The sequence below is a fragment of the Tauraco erythrolophus genome, chromosome 26, assembly GCF_009769465.1.
Source record: "Tauraco erythrolophus isolate bTauEry1 chromosome 26, bTauEry1.pri, whole genome shotgun sequence".
Classification (NCBI taxonomy): domain Eukaryota; kingdom Metazoa; phylum Chordata; class Aves; order Musophagiformes; family Musophagidae; genus Tauraco; species Tauraco erythrolophus.
Window position 1 is genome coordinate 397084 of NC_141490.1, and position 14160 is coordinate 411243.

The following is a 14160-nucleotide window of genomic DNA, read 5'->3' on the forward strand; positions in this document are numbered from 1 at the left end:
GCTCCTTTCTGATATGATTTACTATAAATAATGCGTGGAGAAAAGAACGAGGGAAGGTGACAAAGGGCGAAGCGCGGGGAGCCCGGCACCGTCCCCCAACTCCGTGGCAAGAGGATAGAAGCACTTTGGACGGCCGCCACGGAGCGGCAAACGGCGCGCGCGTGGTGCCGAAACGCAAATCCGAACGGGAACGCAAGGGCGGGCACTGGCTTGATGAGTGCCAAGAAATTCCACAGAAACGTCCCGAGGAATCGCTTAAAAATCGACACGGGTCCTCCCCGATGGGAAACCCCGTTTCCAGCCTTTGCGGCGCCCGAGCTTTGGGCGAGGGGACGTCCACCGTGCCAGGGGTCGGCTGTGCCAGTCGAGGAGTGCGATGCCAAGAGCGGTGTGGGCAGACGGCTTTCTGCCGCCTTTCCGCAGGAAAACTCACCGGGACCTCGTGGTGTCACATAGACATTTCCCATGGAAAGCAGAGCCCACTACCCAACGGTGGTGCCAACTGGGACCACCGCGGGGTATCAGTGCTCTTTCCGAGCCCGCTGGTGATGCAAACGCTCTGGTGTTTGGGGTTTTTTAGTTTCTCTTTGTTTTTCCGCTCGGTCGAGGTCTGCCTTCTTTATAGGTCACAGAGGTGAAAACAGGCATCCTCCTCCTCCCCGCCGCCACGCGCCGCGCTCGCAGGCAGGTGGAGATTTGCCTGTTCGAGAGCAGGGCACGGGGGTCCCCTCTGCGGCGCGCGAGGTGGCATCGCCCGCGCCGGCATCCGGCAGCGCTCCCCCCGGCACCCCGCCTCCGCGCGCGGGTTGACGCGGTGCCGGTGCGCGGCGCTGAGCAGAGCGCGGGGTTATCAGCCCGGCTGATACACGCAGATAAACGGCCCGTCTCCCGCGCTGACACCGGCAACAAAGCAGGGTGTTTAACGCCGATTTATGGCGGGCGGCTCGATACCCCTTACGGCGCCCGCGCGGAGCGGCTCGCTCGCTCGCTAAACAACGCGCCAATAAAACAGCAACGGGATGACGAAGGCTGATGGGAAACCGAACCAGCGCGGCGGGGCACGTATCCAACCCTAATCTACTTAAAATCAGTTAAGAAGACGACAGCGAAAACGATACGAGCGGCCCTGGCCCCCGGCCAGAGCGAGAGCCCGGATTTTGCATCCTCTCCACCTGCAAACCGACCGAGGTGGCAGATGCTCCCGTCAAAAAAGGGGGAATCCATCCGACTTCGCCCGGCCGGACCGCCAACGTGCAGCCTCCGAGCGGAGACGCTGCCGCGCTCCCGTCGCCCCGCGGCCGCCCGCGGCGGCAGCGGAGGGAGCGATGCCCAGCGAAGGGCTGAACCCGACCGTAAAGCGCCGAGCTGCCCAAGAGCGGTCCGGGAGGGGGGAAAACAACCTTGCAGGGCGAGTGACACAAGCCAGGACTGCCGGGCGAGGGGGAATGAATGGAATAGGCTAATTTACACAGGAAGTGAGCACTTACCAGACCCTTCATCCCAACACACAAAACCCTCTGCCATATCTGGAAGCAATTACACCCAGTTAACGTGATCTGCCTGCCACTAAAATTAACTGCAAACAGAAATATTTTTCACTTTTGCAACAGGAGATGCCGTGGCCCCGTGTTTGGCTGCCGGGAAATATTTAGTAATTACTCATTTAAAGCCTCTCTTGAAGCTGTCAAGGGTGGGGGGCGGGGAGGAGGGGGGGGAGTAAAAGAAAAATCTTGCTAATTGCGGGCAAAAAGGAAAACGCAGCTCGTTTTGCTCCACCCGAGGAAAAGGGGTTTACGCACCGGCGTAACCAAAGAGCCGGCGTCGCGTAGCAGCGGGTAAGGCTGCAGGGATGCTCCGCCAGAAAACGGCCGGGATGCTCCACACCGCTTCCACGCACCGTGAGGAAAAGCAAAGGAAGAGCTGATAGCGTCACCCCCGGCTCCCCGAGGGTCCCCTGCGTGACCGGTAAACACATTTTCAACCGACGTCACTGCACGGGTGGTAACGAGAACCAAAAAGGCACCGCTGCCGGTGACATCAGGCGAGTCTCCTCTGGGGAAAAAATCACCCCAAGCATCCTCGATCCGGTGGCTTTTGAGCGTCAGGGTCCCAGCCCCACAGCGGATAGGGAGCAGCACGGATCCACCCGCCCCAGTCCCTGGGCACGCACCCCAGTCCGAGGGCACGCAGCGTCCCCACCGCCTCGGCGCGAGCCCCTCTGCCGCCAGCGGGAGGGAAGATGGGAAAAAGAAATGAATTAAAAATAAAAACTTTAAAAAATAAATCAGGGTTTTCTGACAGGAATCTCAGAGCTTTGCTTGAAAACGCGTCACCCGCACCACTCGAGCGATGCGGCGCAAGTGACGGAAGAACACGGAAGCCGAGGGGGGCTTCTCCCCCTCCGCGCTAGGAGCCGGGTATGGAAACGGTTAAGTCCCCCACCGAATAAATCAAAAGTTCAAGGCTGCAACACACCGCGCCGCGTTGCCCCTCTGCCTATGACAAGAACCAGAGAGCCCCCGAAATCCCAAGCATCCTGAGCGGGGTCTCCGCCGGCGCTCACGGGTTACACGCTCGGGGTCAGCGCCGCGGACCTCAGCTGCAACATTCATTTCCTGAGCGGGGCACGTCCCCCTGCCCATAAAGCTAATCAGAGCTTCCTCGCCGGCCGCCCCGTGCTGCCGGAGCCGCGCGGCCGCGGCCGGCAACGCTGGTTTCCATTAGCCCCTTATGATGCCAGGTGCCGCTAATAAGGCCCATCAGCGAGAAACAAGAGCTGCCAAGTCGTCTTCGGACTCTGGAAGTAATCACGGGCAGAGTTTGGGGGGCTCCCGGCTGCTGCTTTTTTTTTTTTCCTCCTTCCCTCCCCCTTCCTCTTCTATTTTTCCTCCTTTTTTTAAAGTTTCGACTGCAGCCAGTGGAACGTAAATCGCCCAGTGCTTAAAGTAAAATAAAATAAAAAACAACTACTGTATCAGGCGACCAAAATCAACACTAATAACATCTCACGCAGCACTTGGGATCCGATTTATCACGTTTATTGCTTTAATGGTACCCTGCATCTGTTTCTCGCTGCGGCACGCTGAGCAGTGCCAACGTGCCTAATGCCATTAGTGGCACAACGCTCGGCTAATCCGGGCAGAGATAACGTAGGTGAGACTGGCAGAGCCGAGCCAAACGCCGGAATCTTTTCCCTGAGTTTGCTACGGCGTGAATGCTGCAGCTCCGTGCAGATGGCAGACCAACTGGTTATGTGCCACGGGGACTGGGATCCCCATGGGAAGCCAGGTGGGAGCATTTCGGATGGGCAGGAGCACCAGTGCCTGGTCCTGCACGCCGGCACTACCAGCAGCAGGCAGGCAGATCCGCCGCTCCTCCGTGCTTCCGAAGGGGGACAAGAGGCCAAAACTCCGCGGTTTGGGGCGCCGCAGCCGAGGCGGAAGCGTGAGCCTCCTCGCTCCTGCCCCGGAAACACCCCGCGGGAGCAGGCGGCTTCCAGGCGACAGCGCAGCCGTGAAACCTCAAAATGCCAAACTCGGATGTGAAAATTTGACGGGAGGCTTTTCCCAAGGCACGGCCCCGCCACGCGACGGCACGGACGGGCACCCTCCAGCCAAAACCGCTCCCCGGGGAGCGTTCGCCCCCCGCCAGCCTGCGCCGGCCTGACCACGCCATCGCCACGAAGCACTTTCGGTTTCCAGCCCAGCGTCTCCCTCTCGCACGGATACACGTGGCAAACGCTGCCGGCAAACCGCCGCGCTCCTGCCGGTGAATCCCCTGACAGCACCGGGGTTTGGCCGCTCGGCCGCGCCGCTGATGAACTTTATCGAATCGCATCCCCACCTGCAGCCTTCCCTGCTGCTATCGACATTAAAAGAACCAAAACCAGGTTTTTTATAAAGTTTTAAGGTATTTAACTTCCCGATGACTACCAGGCTCAGCACGGTGCTCACGTCGCAGCTCCGGAGGTTTTTCTTCCTACGAACCGCCCCAAAAAGGGCCGCTGAACTACGGCTTTTTTGCCTGCAATTAGAAGCGACGATCGATACTAACATTAGATTAAGTCTGAACTTTGCTGAACCTAGAAGGAAATCTTTTATAAAAAAAAATTAAAGAGTCGCCGACCCAATACGCGCTCAATTACTCAAAATCATAAGCTCAGAAAAGAAGGAAGAAATAGATGGTGGAGCAGGCGGTGGGTTCGGGGACCTGAAAACCCCCATCAGAGCCAGCGCCGGGGCTCGTGGCCGCTCGGCCACCAAAAGGCCACAGCTCAGCGCTCTGGGCTCGCCCGCGTTGCGACGGGGCACGGACGACGCTGTTGGAAGGCTGAGGGTGGCCGCGGTCCCGCGCGGGGCCAGGGCACCCTCCATCGCCCCCCGTGCCTGCCGTAGCCGGGTGCAAAGGCAGCCCAGCCTCCGCTCTCCGTTTTCCTGCGGGCATTTCCCGTGCTGGCAAAGGCAGGAGCAACGCTCGGGGGGCTCCGAGACTATCGACATATATGTTTACGCTTATATAGGCGTGTGTGTGTGTAAACAAACATACTGGCCATATGCATACGCTCGCTTGCGCGGCGTAAACAGGCACGGCACGCATCGGCTCGCCGAGCTGCCGGCAGAGAGAGCGGCGTCAGCGCTGGAGGGCTTCGGGCTCCGGCTGTCACCCGCCGGGACTTGTCGGGTGGCCGAGCGTCCCGTGGCACGGTTGGGTGCCCCTCGCTGGCAGCTGCCCCCCCCCCCCCCCCCGGCCCCCAGCTCACCGCAGCTGGGAACGACTCTTCTCTGGGCACCCCGGCGCTCGCGTCAGGGTGGGAAAGCAAAACCACAGCAGCAAACACCCGGCAGAAGGAGGTCAGCGAAAGCCGAAAGCGACATCGCGGTGCCCCCAGCACATCCTGCCCCCGCTGCCAGCCAGCTCGGGGAGGTGGTGCCGGGACCCCTGGCATGGGGCGCAGATCCCCAGGCACTAGAGCGGAGAGCAGCCCATAGTCAGGAGAGTGCCAGACCCCGATCCAGCGTAGATGCTGTTTAGCAGCTCCAGGGATACAACAGGATCCCCCAAATCCTCCCCAAACAGTAATTTTCACAGCGTGTTAGAAAACCAACACTATAAAAAAGCCACACGAGACCCCATCTACCCACAGCCCGCCTCGGATTGCACCTTTCTGGGGGGGGGGGAGGGGGGTGTAAGTTTCTTTGCCTGTCACCCAACGCCTTCCAACGTGGATGGTTTCGCAGAGGGGTTTAAAAATGGCTCAGAGGATTTGGCTCGCCCCGCCGAGCTCGCCGGCGCCAGGTAACCTGCCCGAAAGCACCAACGGGCAAAGGCAGCCCGCCGCTGGCTTCAGCCATCGCCTGCGAGGCTTCGCTGGCGGGGGCTGGCACTCGGCCCCGCGCTGCCGTCAGACCCGAGCGCCCACGAGAGCGGGGCGCAGACCCGGCATCCTGGTAGGGATTGTGAACGATTAAGAAACAAGCTCCAACTGCAGCCGTGGCTGCCGAAATAAGGCGATGTGGAACACGGGGTGCGGCATCGGACGGGCTCAGCCCGGCACCCCTGTCTCCCGACCGCTCGGGCAGGATCCGGCCTTACAGCCAGCCCTGCCTCCGGGAACATCCCCGGCCATCCGCGGCGTCACCCTCTCCTGCGACCGCATCGGTCGCTGCGCTGGGGCTCGGAGGGGAAAAGGGAGACGGTCGAGGCCGTGGCAGAAAAGCACGTTAAAATTCTCTCTGAGCCTTCACTGCAGCTCCCCTCCGGTGACGTTCGGTCTGCATCACCGCGCGGCCGGGGCAGAGCCGCGCCGAGGCAGCTCCGGGCACGCTGGCCAACGCGAGCCCCGGCTCTCCCGCTCGCCAGACGGGGGAACAAAGCAGAGGGCGGCCGTGCAGAGCCGGGGACCCCTCCGAGGGGCCGGGGCTGCGCTCGGCGGCGTACGTGCGGCAGCTGCGAGTCGCCGGCCAGACCGAGAAGCAACGCTGCCAGCGCTCGCAGACTGAGAACCCCGGAGCGGTGGGAATGTTCAAGGGAACGATCGCGCGGGGAGCTGCCGCTCGGGTGTCCGACGCGGGCTCCGGCACATCTCGCACCGCTCGCGGGTGGCGGCGAGCGTGCCGACAGCGCGGGCTCCTCTACCTCGGCCACCGTCCCCGCAGCGCGTTACGTGCACCGAGACTAATTAACCTGTTGAGTCCTTAAAATTCTGACACGGTGCGCAGCCCGGGGAGGCTGCGAGCAGCTCCAGCACCGCGCCGGCGCTGCCTTCCCCCCAAGGAAGGATGCCGCCGCGGCCGTGCTGGGGGCCAGTGCTGCGTGGTGCTCACTGAAGCACGCCTGGTACCGAGGGGTTTAACCGGCAATGCCGATTTAGGCACGGTAATCAACGTGACTCTGCTCCCCCGCCAAACCGGGGAAGGAGCTCGGGTCCCCGCTCCCACGACTGGGAGACAGTAAATGGGGGAGCACTGAACTCGCGTGCCGGTAACCACCACCACGGTGCCACCCCGCAGCAGCTCCCCGAGATGTGGGGCTCGGCGTGAGCACAAAGATCCACCCCCACCCCAAGCAGGGGAGCCCCAAAATCGCATCCGCAGCAGCTGGTTCAACCCCGCGCCCATCCCCGCGGCTCCGCAGCGGCACGATCCCTCTGCGCTCGCCCCCGCGCCACCCAGCCTGACCTACGTGCCACTTTGCACAAAGTGCAAATATTTCATAAACCGGGAAGCCGAGCGGCATAAAACCCCCGGGCCGGCGCGGCGCTGCGATCCCAAATGTCATCGCCGTGGCTGGGCGCAGGGATCCCGCAGGTCTCTCCCCACCTCGCCGCGCACGGACACGCTCCGGGTGCTGGTGGGGGAAGGATCAGCTCTTGGCAGAGGGTGGGCGAGGGCTGCCTGAACCCACAGCATCCCTTTACACGCGGATCCCTAAACTCAAAGGGTAGCAACCGCGAGCCGTTCGGCAGACACCAGCCAGGGAAACCGCCGGGGCTTGTGCCAGCAGTAAACACCTACGGCCCGAGCCCCGTCCGGGCTGAGCTCCCCACCCGGCGCTCGCTGGAAGGAACCTTCTGGCACAGCTGCCAGACCTGGAAAAGTTGCAACAGCCGCCTCTCCAAGCACACCACTTCGCAGCCCCGTTTCAGGGTACGCGGCAGGAACTTTGCACCGGCACGCGCAACACCCAGCCGAAAAACTGAAATCCTCCAGCGAGATTCCGCCCGGCGCAGAACGCGGTGGCGCGGCTTCGGCACTCACCTGTGCTGCTCCAGGGTCTCGTTGTCCGGCAGCTCTGCCCCGCACACGCTGCACTGCTCGCCCAGGGCTCTGCTCTCTGTCTTCATGCCGGCCGCCAGCTCCCCCAGTTTGCTGAACAGCTCCCGCTGGATGAAGCCCTGGGGCAGCAGCCCCCCGTAGGCGCTGAAGTCCATGGAGACGGCCAGGGCCGGCTGCACGTGCAGGGCGGACGCCACGGAGGGTGGCACGCCGAGCACCGGCTCAGTCTTGTGGTTGGGCAGCAGGGAGTAGATGCTGAGGGGCTTCTCGCCCTGGGCAGCGCCGGCGGCCGGCTCCAGCCCCAGCGGCAGCCCCTGGCCGGGCTCGGGCGGCAGCTCGGCACCCTCCTCGCGGGCGTAGTGCAGTTCGCGGGCGCTGGTGATGACGCTGCCGCGGGTCGGGGTGCCGGGCCCTTCCTTGCCCTTCTCGTCGGGTTTCTCCCCGCCGGAGGCACCGGGCTCGGCCGTCCGGGGGCTGTCGCGGCCGGAGGCGTCGTCCACCTGCATCGCTTCGGTTTTCACCTCCAGGAGGCCGGAGGGGCGGCGGGCGGCGGTGCACGACTCCTCGGGGGCGCCGGGCGGCAGAGCGCCCTGCAGCAGCGACTGCCCGATGGTCATCAAGCTGTCCACCGCCGCCTTGGTGGGGCTCATGGCGGAGAGGGGGCCGAAGGAGGCAGAGGCGGAGGGGCTCTGCTCCGCCACAGCCACCGGCAGGCTCTGGCCGGCTGCGCCGGCGTAGCCGCTCTCCTCGCCGGTGGGCTTGGAGATGAAGAGGCCCTTGATGTACCTCGACTTCCTCTCCTCCTCTTCCTCGGCGGCGGCGGCGCCTCCATCGGCCACGGCCACCTCGACATCGTTGTCCTCGGAGGCCTGGATGGTCTCCAGGATCTTGAGGCACTGCTCCTCCAGGTACTCAATTTCCAGGATCTCGGCGGCGTAGAGCAGGTCGTCCAAGTCCTCGACCTTGGCCTGCAGCGTGGCGGTGTAGGCGTACTCCAGGATCTGCTGGAACGTCTTTGGCGAGAGGAAGTCCAGGGTGTAGTGCTGGCTGTTGCGGTGGAAGAGGATCTCGAACATCTTGCTGGTGCAGGCCAGCACCGTCCGGTGCGCGTGGAACTCCTGGCTGTCCACCATGATGACCACGTCGCACAGCGTCCCCGCTAGGCGCATCTGGTTGGCTTTGTGCAGCAGCCCGGTGGGGTGGCAGGGGTTCTGCAGCTGGATCGTGCCCATCTTAGTCAGATCCATGGCGCTGCCCGCGCTGGCTCATCAGGGTGCCTCGCCGTCGCTCAAATCTGGGACCAGCTTTGTGTGCCGACTATCTGCGAAAACAAAAGGCGGAGGGGGGAGAGGAGCGGCGCGAGAGGGGAGGGGAACGGGGGGTGGGGGGGGGGGGGGGAGAAAGAAAGGGGGGAAAAAAAGAGGAGGGTCGGGGGAGGAGAGAGGAGAAGGGAGAAGGGAGGGTGGTCAGCCCGCAACCCGGCAGCGAGTCGCCGAAAAAGTTTCTGCGCTGGGCTCGGCAGAGCCGCGTCCCCGCCGCTGCCGCCGGGGGAAGGGGAAGGGGAAGGGGAAGGGGACGGGGACGCGTCCCCCGCCGCCGCCGCCGCCCGGGGAAGGGGAAGGGGACGCGTCCCCCGCCGCCGCCCGCTCGGCTCCGCCGCGCCGCGTCCCGTCCCGTCCCGCCCGCGGGGCTCCGGCGGGCAGCGGAGCCCCGTCAGGTGCACGGCGGAGCCCGGTCCCCGCGGGCGGGAGGGGGGGGGGGGGGGGCTGCGGGGGTGGAGAAGGGGCCGGGGGGGTGGGGAAGGGGCCGGGGGGGGGCCCGGGGCTGCCCGCCGCCCGCCCCCCGCCCGCACTCACGGCGGCCGGCGGCTGCTCCGGCAGTTCGCACTGCCCGCTCTCATCGCCGCCGCCGCCGCTCGCCGCGCCGCGCAGCAAATCACCGCGGCGCCGGCCCACGGGCCGCCCCGCGCCCACGTCAGGCCGCCCCCCCCCCCCCCCCCCCCCCCCCCGCCCGCCCCCCCCCCCCCCCCCCCCCCCCCCCCGCCACCCGCTCCATCTTGAGCGCGGGCGCCCCCCCCCGGCCCCGCCCCGCGCATCCCCGGGGCCGCCGCGGCACCTGGCGGGCGCGGAACGGGGCCGGGGCGGCGGCTGGACAGCGCTGCCGCCAACAAACATGGAGGAACCGGCGGCGGGGAACCGGGACACCGGGGAGCCCGAGCACCGGCCCCGCCGCGCCGCCCGCCCCGACGGGATGCGCGCACCGCCCCACCCGCGCGCGACAAAAGCGACCCCGGGGGGAGGGGACCGGCCCCCGTCCGCGAAGCCCCCCCCCCCGCCGTAACGAACCCCGGGGTCTGGGTGCCCGTGGCTGGGTTTAGGAGAGCTCCGGAGGAGGGAAAATCAGCCAGAAAGCCAAGTTTCGGGTTCGGTGATGGGTTTTGGCCGGGAGCCGTTGAGGGCGCGACGCGACGCCGAGTCCGCGTCGCCCCGGTAAAGCTTGTTTCGCCCAGATTCAACGCCTACGCCGCGTTGGCACCGCGCGCACGTAGGGATGCGGCGGGTCCCCGTGCCCGAGGATGGGCAACGATCCATCCGATCGGGTGCCAGTGCCGATGGCAGCCTCGGAAAGGACGGAGAAACACTGGCAGAACAACAGAAACACCGACAACAGAAGGCGGCGGCGGTAGAGCATGGGCTGCGAGATGCCCGGCACCGAGGGAGCTGCTCCCCGAGCGTCCTCGACTGGGGCCACACACACACTCCAGCACCGGTGTCTTCAAGGGATGGCGCGGTGGTGGCACCGCAGACCTCTCCCTCTCCAGCACTACCCGTGGCACGCCATGCAGGGCCCGGCTCCATCGCTCGGCTCCGACAACAAACGCGGCCGGTATTAGCACAAAGATACCCTTGGGGTAACGCAGCGCAAATGTAATCTAAGGAGAACGTTATGGGGAAGAGTGTTTATAATTATAATGGGATTTAATGTACTTTGGGACCAGATGATAGCAGTCATTTAACGCAAACAGCCTAATAACAGAGGCCTCGCCATGAGAGGCGGCGCTGCTCGGGTTATTAGGCGCCCGTGGTAACGCGCCGCGCGCCGTAGCGTACCGAAGGGTACCCATCAGCTACCCGTTTTTTCGGGGGCCGTAACTCTGCCGGTTTAACTGGCGGAGCGCGAGGACGCGCGGCGCAGGCAGCCGGCGCGGTGGGGGGGTTTAATTGCCCAAACCCGCTCGAGGTCCTCTCCCCTCTCCAACTTTCGAATCCGAACGACTGAGGGGGGGGTGGGAAACGGCGAGGGGGGGGTGGTTTCAGGTGTTTCTTTACCCTCCTCTAACTTTTAAAAGGCTTGATTTCCGGACTGGAATCTCGCAGACGGTTAGGGGTATGTTTTTAGTGTAGCTCGCATGAAATTAAGCTGCGTGAGTCCCATTAGCAATAATGGAAATCCCACGGCTAAATTCCCAGGCAGCGTCCTGAAAATTAACCCCCCAGTCCTTCCCGTCAACTGGTGCGTCGCACTTTTTGTTGCTCCTCTAATACGCGTAGTAAAAGCTACTGAGTTGTTTAAGAGGCTGCCTTCCCGCAGCTGCCTTTCCCGAAAGGTACCCACCGCGCCGCCGACCCCGGAGCAGGGAAGCCCCGTGTGCGTGGACCACGGCTCTTTCCACGAGCCCCAGTTGCCAGCCAAAACCAAAGGGACTTCCCTTCGCTCGGGGACACGTAACACGCGTGAAACGGGAAAAAGCCAGGAAGTCTCCTCCGTAGCCTCAAGCATCGACTCTTTTTCCCCCAGCGATGCCCCCCTCCCGCGCCGCGCAGGGGAAATACTCAAGGAGCACAAATTCCTCCCGGCAGAGCCACGGTGCTTACGCCGGGTGCCTCAATCCGCAGAGGAAAGGACTGATCCGGACACATTCACAAGCCAAAGAGAAGGAAAAGTAGCCACTTGCCTTCATGTCCCGGAAAAGGGAAGGAAAACCATCTCCCAGGTTGGGATGTCAAGCGTGCCGGGAGCCCGGCAGCCTTGGGGCAGGAGGTACTCGGCGGAGCAGGAGCGGCCCCGGCAGCCCTGCGGGGTGGGGGGCATGTACAGGGCTGCCCGGCCCCCGCAGCCCCGTGGAGGTGCCGAAACAAAGCCAGGGACGCCACCGCCGTGGCCTTCGGGGTCGCTTCCCCGCGCCCCGGCACGGGGAGTTAATCACCCGTCGCTCCCCCCCAAGTACCTTCCGTTTCCCTCCCATCTCTCCCCATCGGTTTCCAATTTATTTACTTTTCTGATCTTAATCCCCACCTCGTAGCGTAACGTGTTTATTAGAAAGGAACCAGCACGTTAAATGAAGCCAAGCTGGGCTCCCGTGTTAAGTAGCAGTCACGCCCAAGTGCCTCTCCATGTGCCATTACTCCAAGTGATTGAGGCAATTTCTTCCTCCGCCACGAGTTTCAGTTGTAAATCTCTCAACCAGATACGGGGGCAATGATGTGCTGCCTGGGGCGATTATTATTAACTCGTGAGACGGCCGCGGTTTCTCGGGAAGGCCTCCCCGCCGAACGAGCACGGGCATCCTTCCCGGGAAACCTGGGGATCCCTTCGGATCCGCTTCCAGCCCCCAGCCCTTCCTTTGTTCTGGATGGGGAGGCACGAAGGTTCGTTTTTCCCAACACAGATAGCCCGGCGAGCATCGGCAGGCCCCGGGAAGAGAAGTTCCCCAAACCAGGAACGGGGCACGTGAATGGCTTGTGGTATTCCAAAGGCCAAGGGCAGCTTGAGGACCCAGCGAGGAAGAGGAGGAGGAAACAGAAAAGTCTCCAGAACGACCATGAGGAAGGGAATTCCTCATTCGGGACACTCAGCCCACATCAAACCACTGCGGGAGATGGCTCCAGCAAGGCAACCCCCAGCATCATCCGTTTCCTCGGAACGGTTTTGTCTGACTTTTGGGGTATTTGGAGGCTTTTCCAGCATTGCTGCTGTGGGGCTGCGCTACGGGAACGCAGGAACAAGGGTTCTGTGCAAAATAGGAGCTGTTTTAACCTAAACACAAAATCCCTGACTTGTAAAAAGCGATTTTTGGTGTCACTCCAGACTCTGAGAGAAGTTTACAGCATCCGGGCTCTCGCCCGCGCGCACGCTCCACCCGGATTTTGTCAGGCACGTCGGCTTTGTGCCTCCGGTTATCCGCGCCGGGATCGATGCCGAAGGGAGTCGTGGCAGGAGCGCAGCGGTAACCGAACCCAACGGAGATGTGCGGGAGCCCTGCTGTTGTCACGGGAAAGGTGAACACAACGTCTAACGATTCGGATGGAGCCAACTAGACGGCACGGACCATCAGAGGGTGGAAACCCATTCCCACGTGCCCACCTTCTCCCTCCAACCCGGCTCAGCCGAGGCTACGATCCGGCCAGCACTGGAGCGTGCGACGAAGGCACGGCAGCAGCGTCGGGGATAACTGCGTCACCCGCCCCGTGACCCGAACGGCTCCGTGCGTCGCCGTGCACGTCCGCGCGGCTCCGCCGGGCGTGCGCCTGTGCGTGACCGGCCCGGAAAATCCTCCCTTTCCTCTTTTTTTTTTTTTTTTTTTTTTTTAAGGGACATCACATCCCAGCAACAAACGGGGCACGCTAGAATCCCGATGGGAATGTTTCTGCTCGCGAGCTCTGCTCCGAGTCACAACTTTGCTCATCCAAGCAGCGGCTCGCGTTTGCGCCGTGGCGGGGATGACGGAATCGATGCCATTAGTCCGAGGGGCGGATTAGCATCCCTCCGGCTCTGACGAGGGATGGGGTGTGATGCCCGAAACGCGGGTGGAAGGAGGTATGTTCCACTGGTGGGCTTCCAGGAGCGCGTCCCTGCCTTCCTCCTCCTCGCTCCAGGTGACAGATGCTGCGCAGCCCCTAAGACAATGAGGCTAATTAGCGGCTTAGGCCCCCTTGGGGGGGGGACGGGGCGGGGGGGGGGACACGGACAGCCGAGCCGTGACTCAGGAGGGCGGCAGCTTCCCGCATTCCTCCCCTAAATCCCCCTCACAAAAGGGAATTTGGCCGCAGTGACTCAGCGAAGGAGCACAAACTTTTACAGCCGGGCTTTGAACCGCCGTGTTTATGTATCCCCCCCCCCCACCATCCAGCCCTTCGATGTGCTGCCGGGCCAGTAATTAAATAAAAACGTCTCCCTCCAGCAGGCTATGACCTCATCATTCCTACAGCACCTATTTTTAGCGTTACCCTTTGTACGTGTTCGAGAGAGCCCGAGCCAGAGGCAGCAACTTCCGAAGCCCTAATAAGCGGGAGGGGGGTTGTCTTTGTTGAACTTACTGTGCAATTATTTCTCCTCCTCTCCCCTTCTCTTAACCTAAAATATTTGACATCCTGCACGGGACAAGGAAAGAGATGTGCCGAGGCTTTAAATGTCAGCCCGAACCGGCCGCACGCGTGCTCGGTAAAGTTCATCCCAGAATAAAAAACCAACCACTTTTAAACAGAGCAGAATCTGCACTGGGGCCTCAGCAAAGCACTTCGGGGGGCCAGGGGGGTGCTGGTCCGCCCGCCAAAACAGGGGATGCTCCCAGGAGGTTTGTTCCCAAGTCTCAGCCTGCTTTTCTTCTGGCTTCCTAACCTCCTCCTGTTTTTTGGGGCTCCTCAGGATTAATTCGGTGCTGCGAAAGGTGGTGGTCCCCCCAGGAACAGGGCTGCCCCTCTACCCAGGACCTCCTCTCCAGGAGACGTTCCCTTTCCCAAAGGATCGTGCCCGAGCTTAGACACTAACAAGAATTCCAGGGGAGTTAAATACCCGTCGCATGCTTTTCTGAGCGTGAGATTAACATCTCATTAACATATTGCTTAAACCTCTTCCTGCCTTTAAACAGGACGGTTCTCAAGAACCC

The 14160-nt window shown here is 62.8% G+C and overlaps 1 protein-coding gene across 2 annotated transcripts in view; it reads right to left on the reverse strand.

Annotated features, from left to right (window-relative positions):
- ZBTB16 (zinc finger and BTB domain containing 16) overlaps positions 1 to 8521 on the reverse strand; it is a 50797-nt gene extending 42276 nt beyond the window's left edge. For both annotated transcript variants that reach the window (XM_086626982.1, XM_086626981.1), the window contains exon 1: positions 7257 to 8521. In XM_086626982.1, coding sequence (XP_086483108.1) covers positions 7257 to 8521 — 1265 coding nt within the window. The remainder of the gene's footprint in view (positions 1 to 7256) is intronic.
- Between the last annotated feature and the right edge of the window lie 5639 nt (positions 8522 to 14160).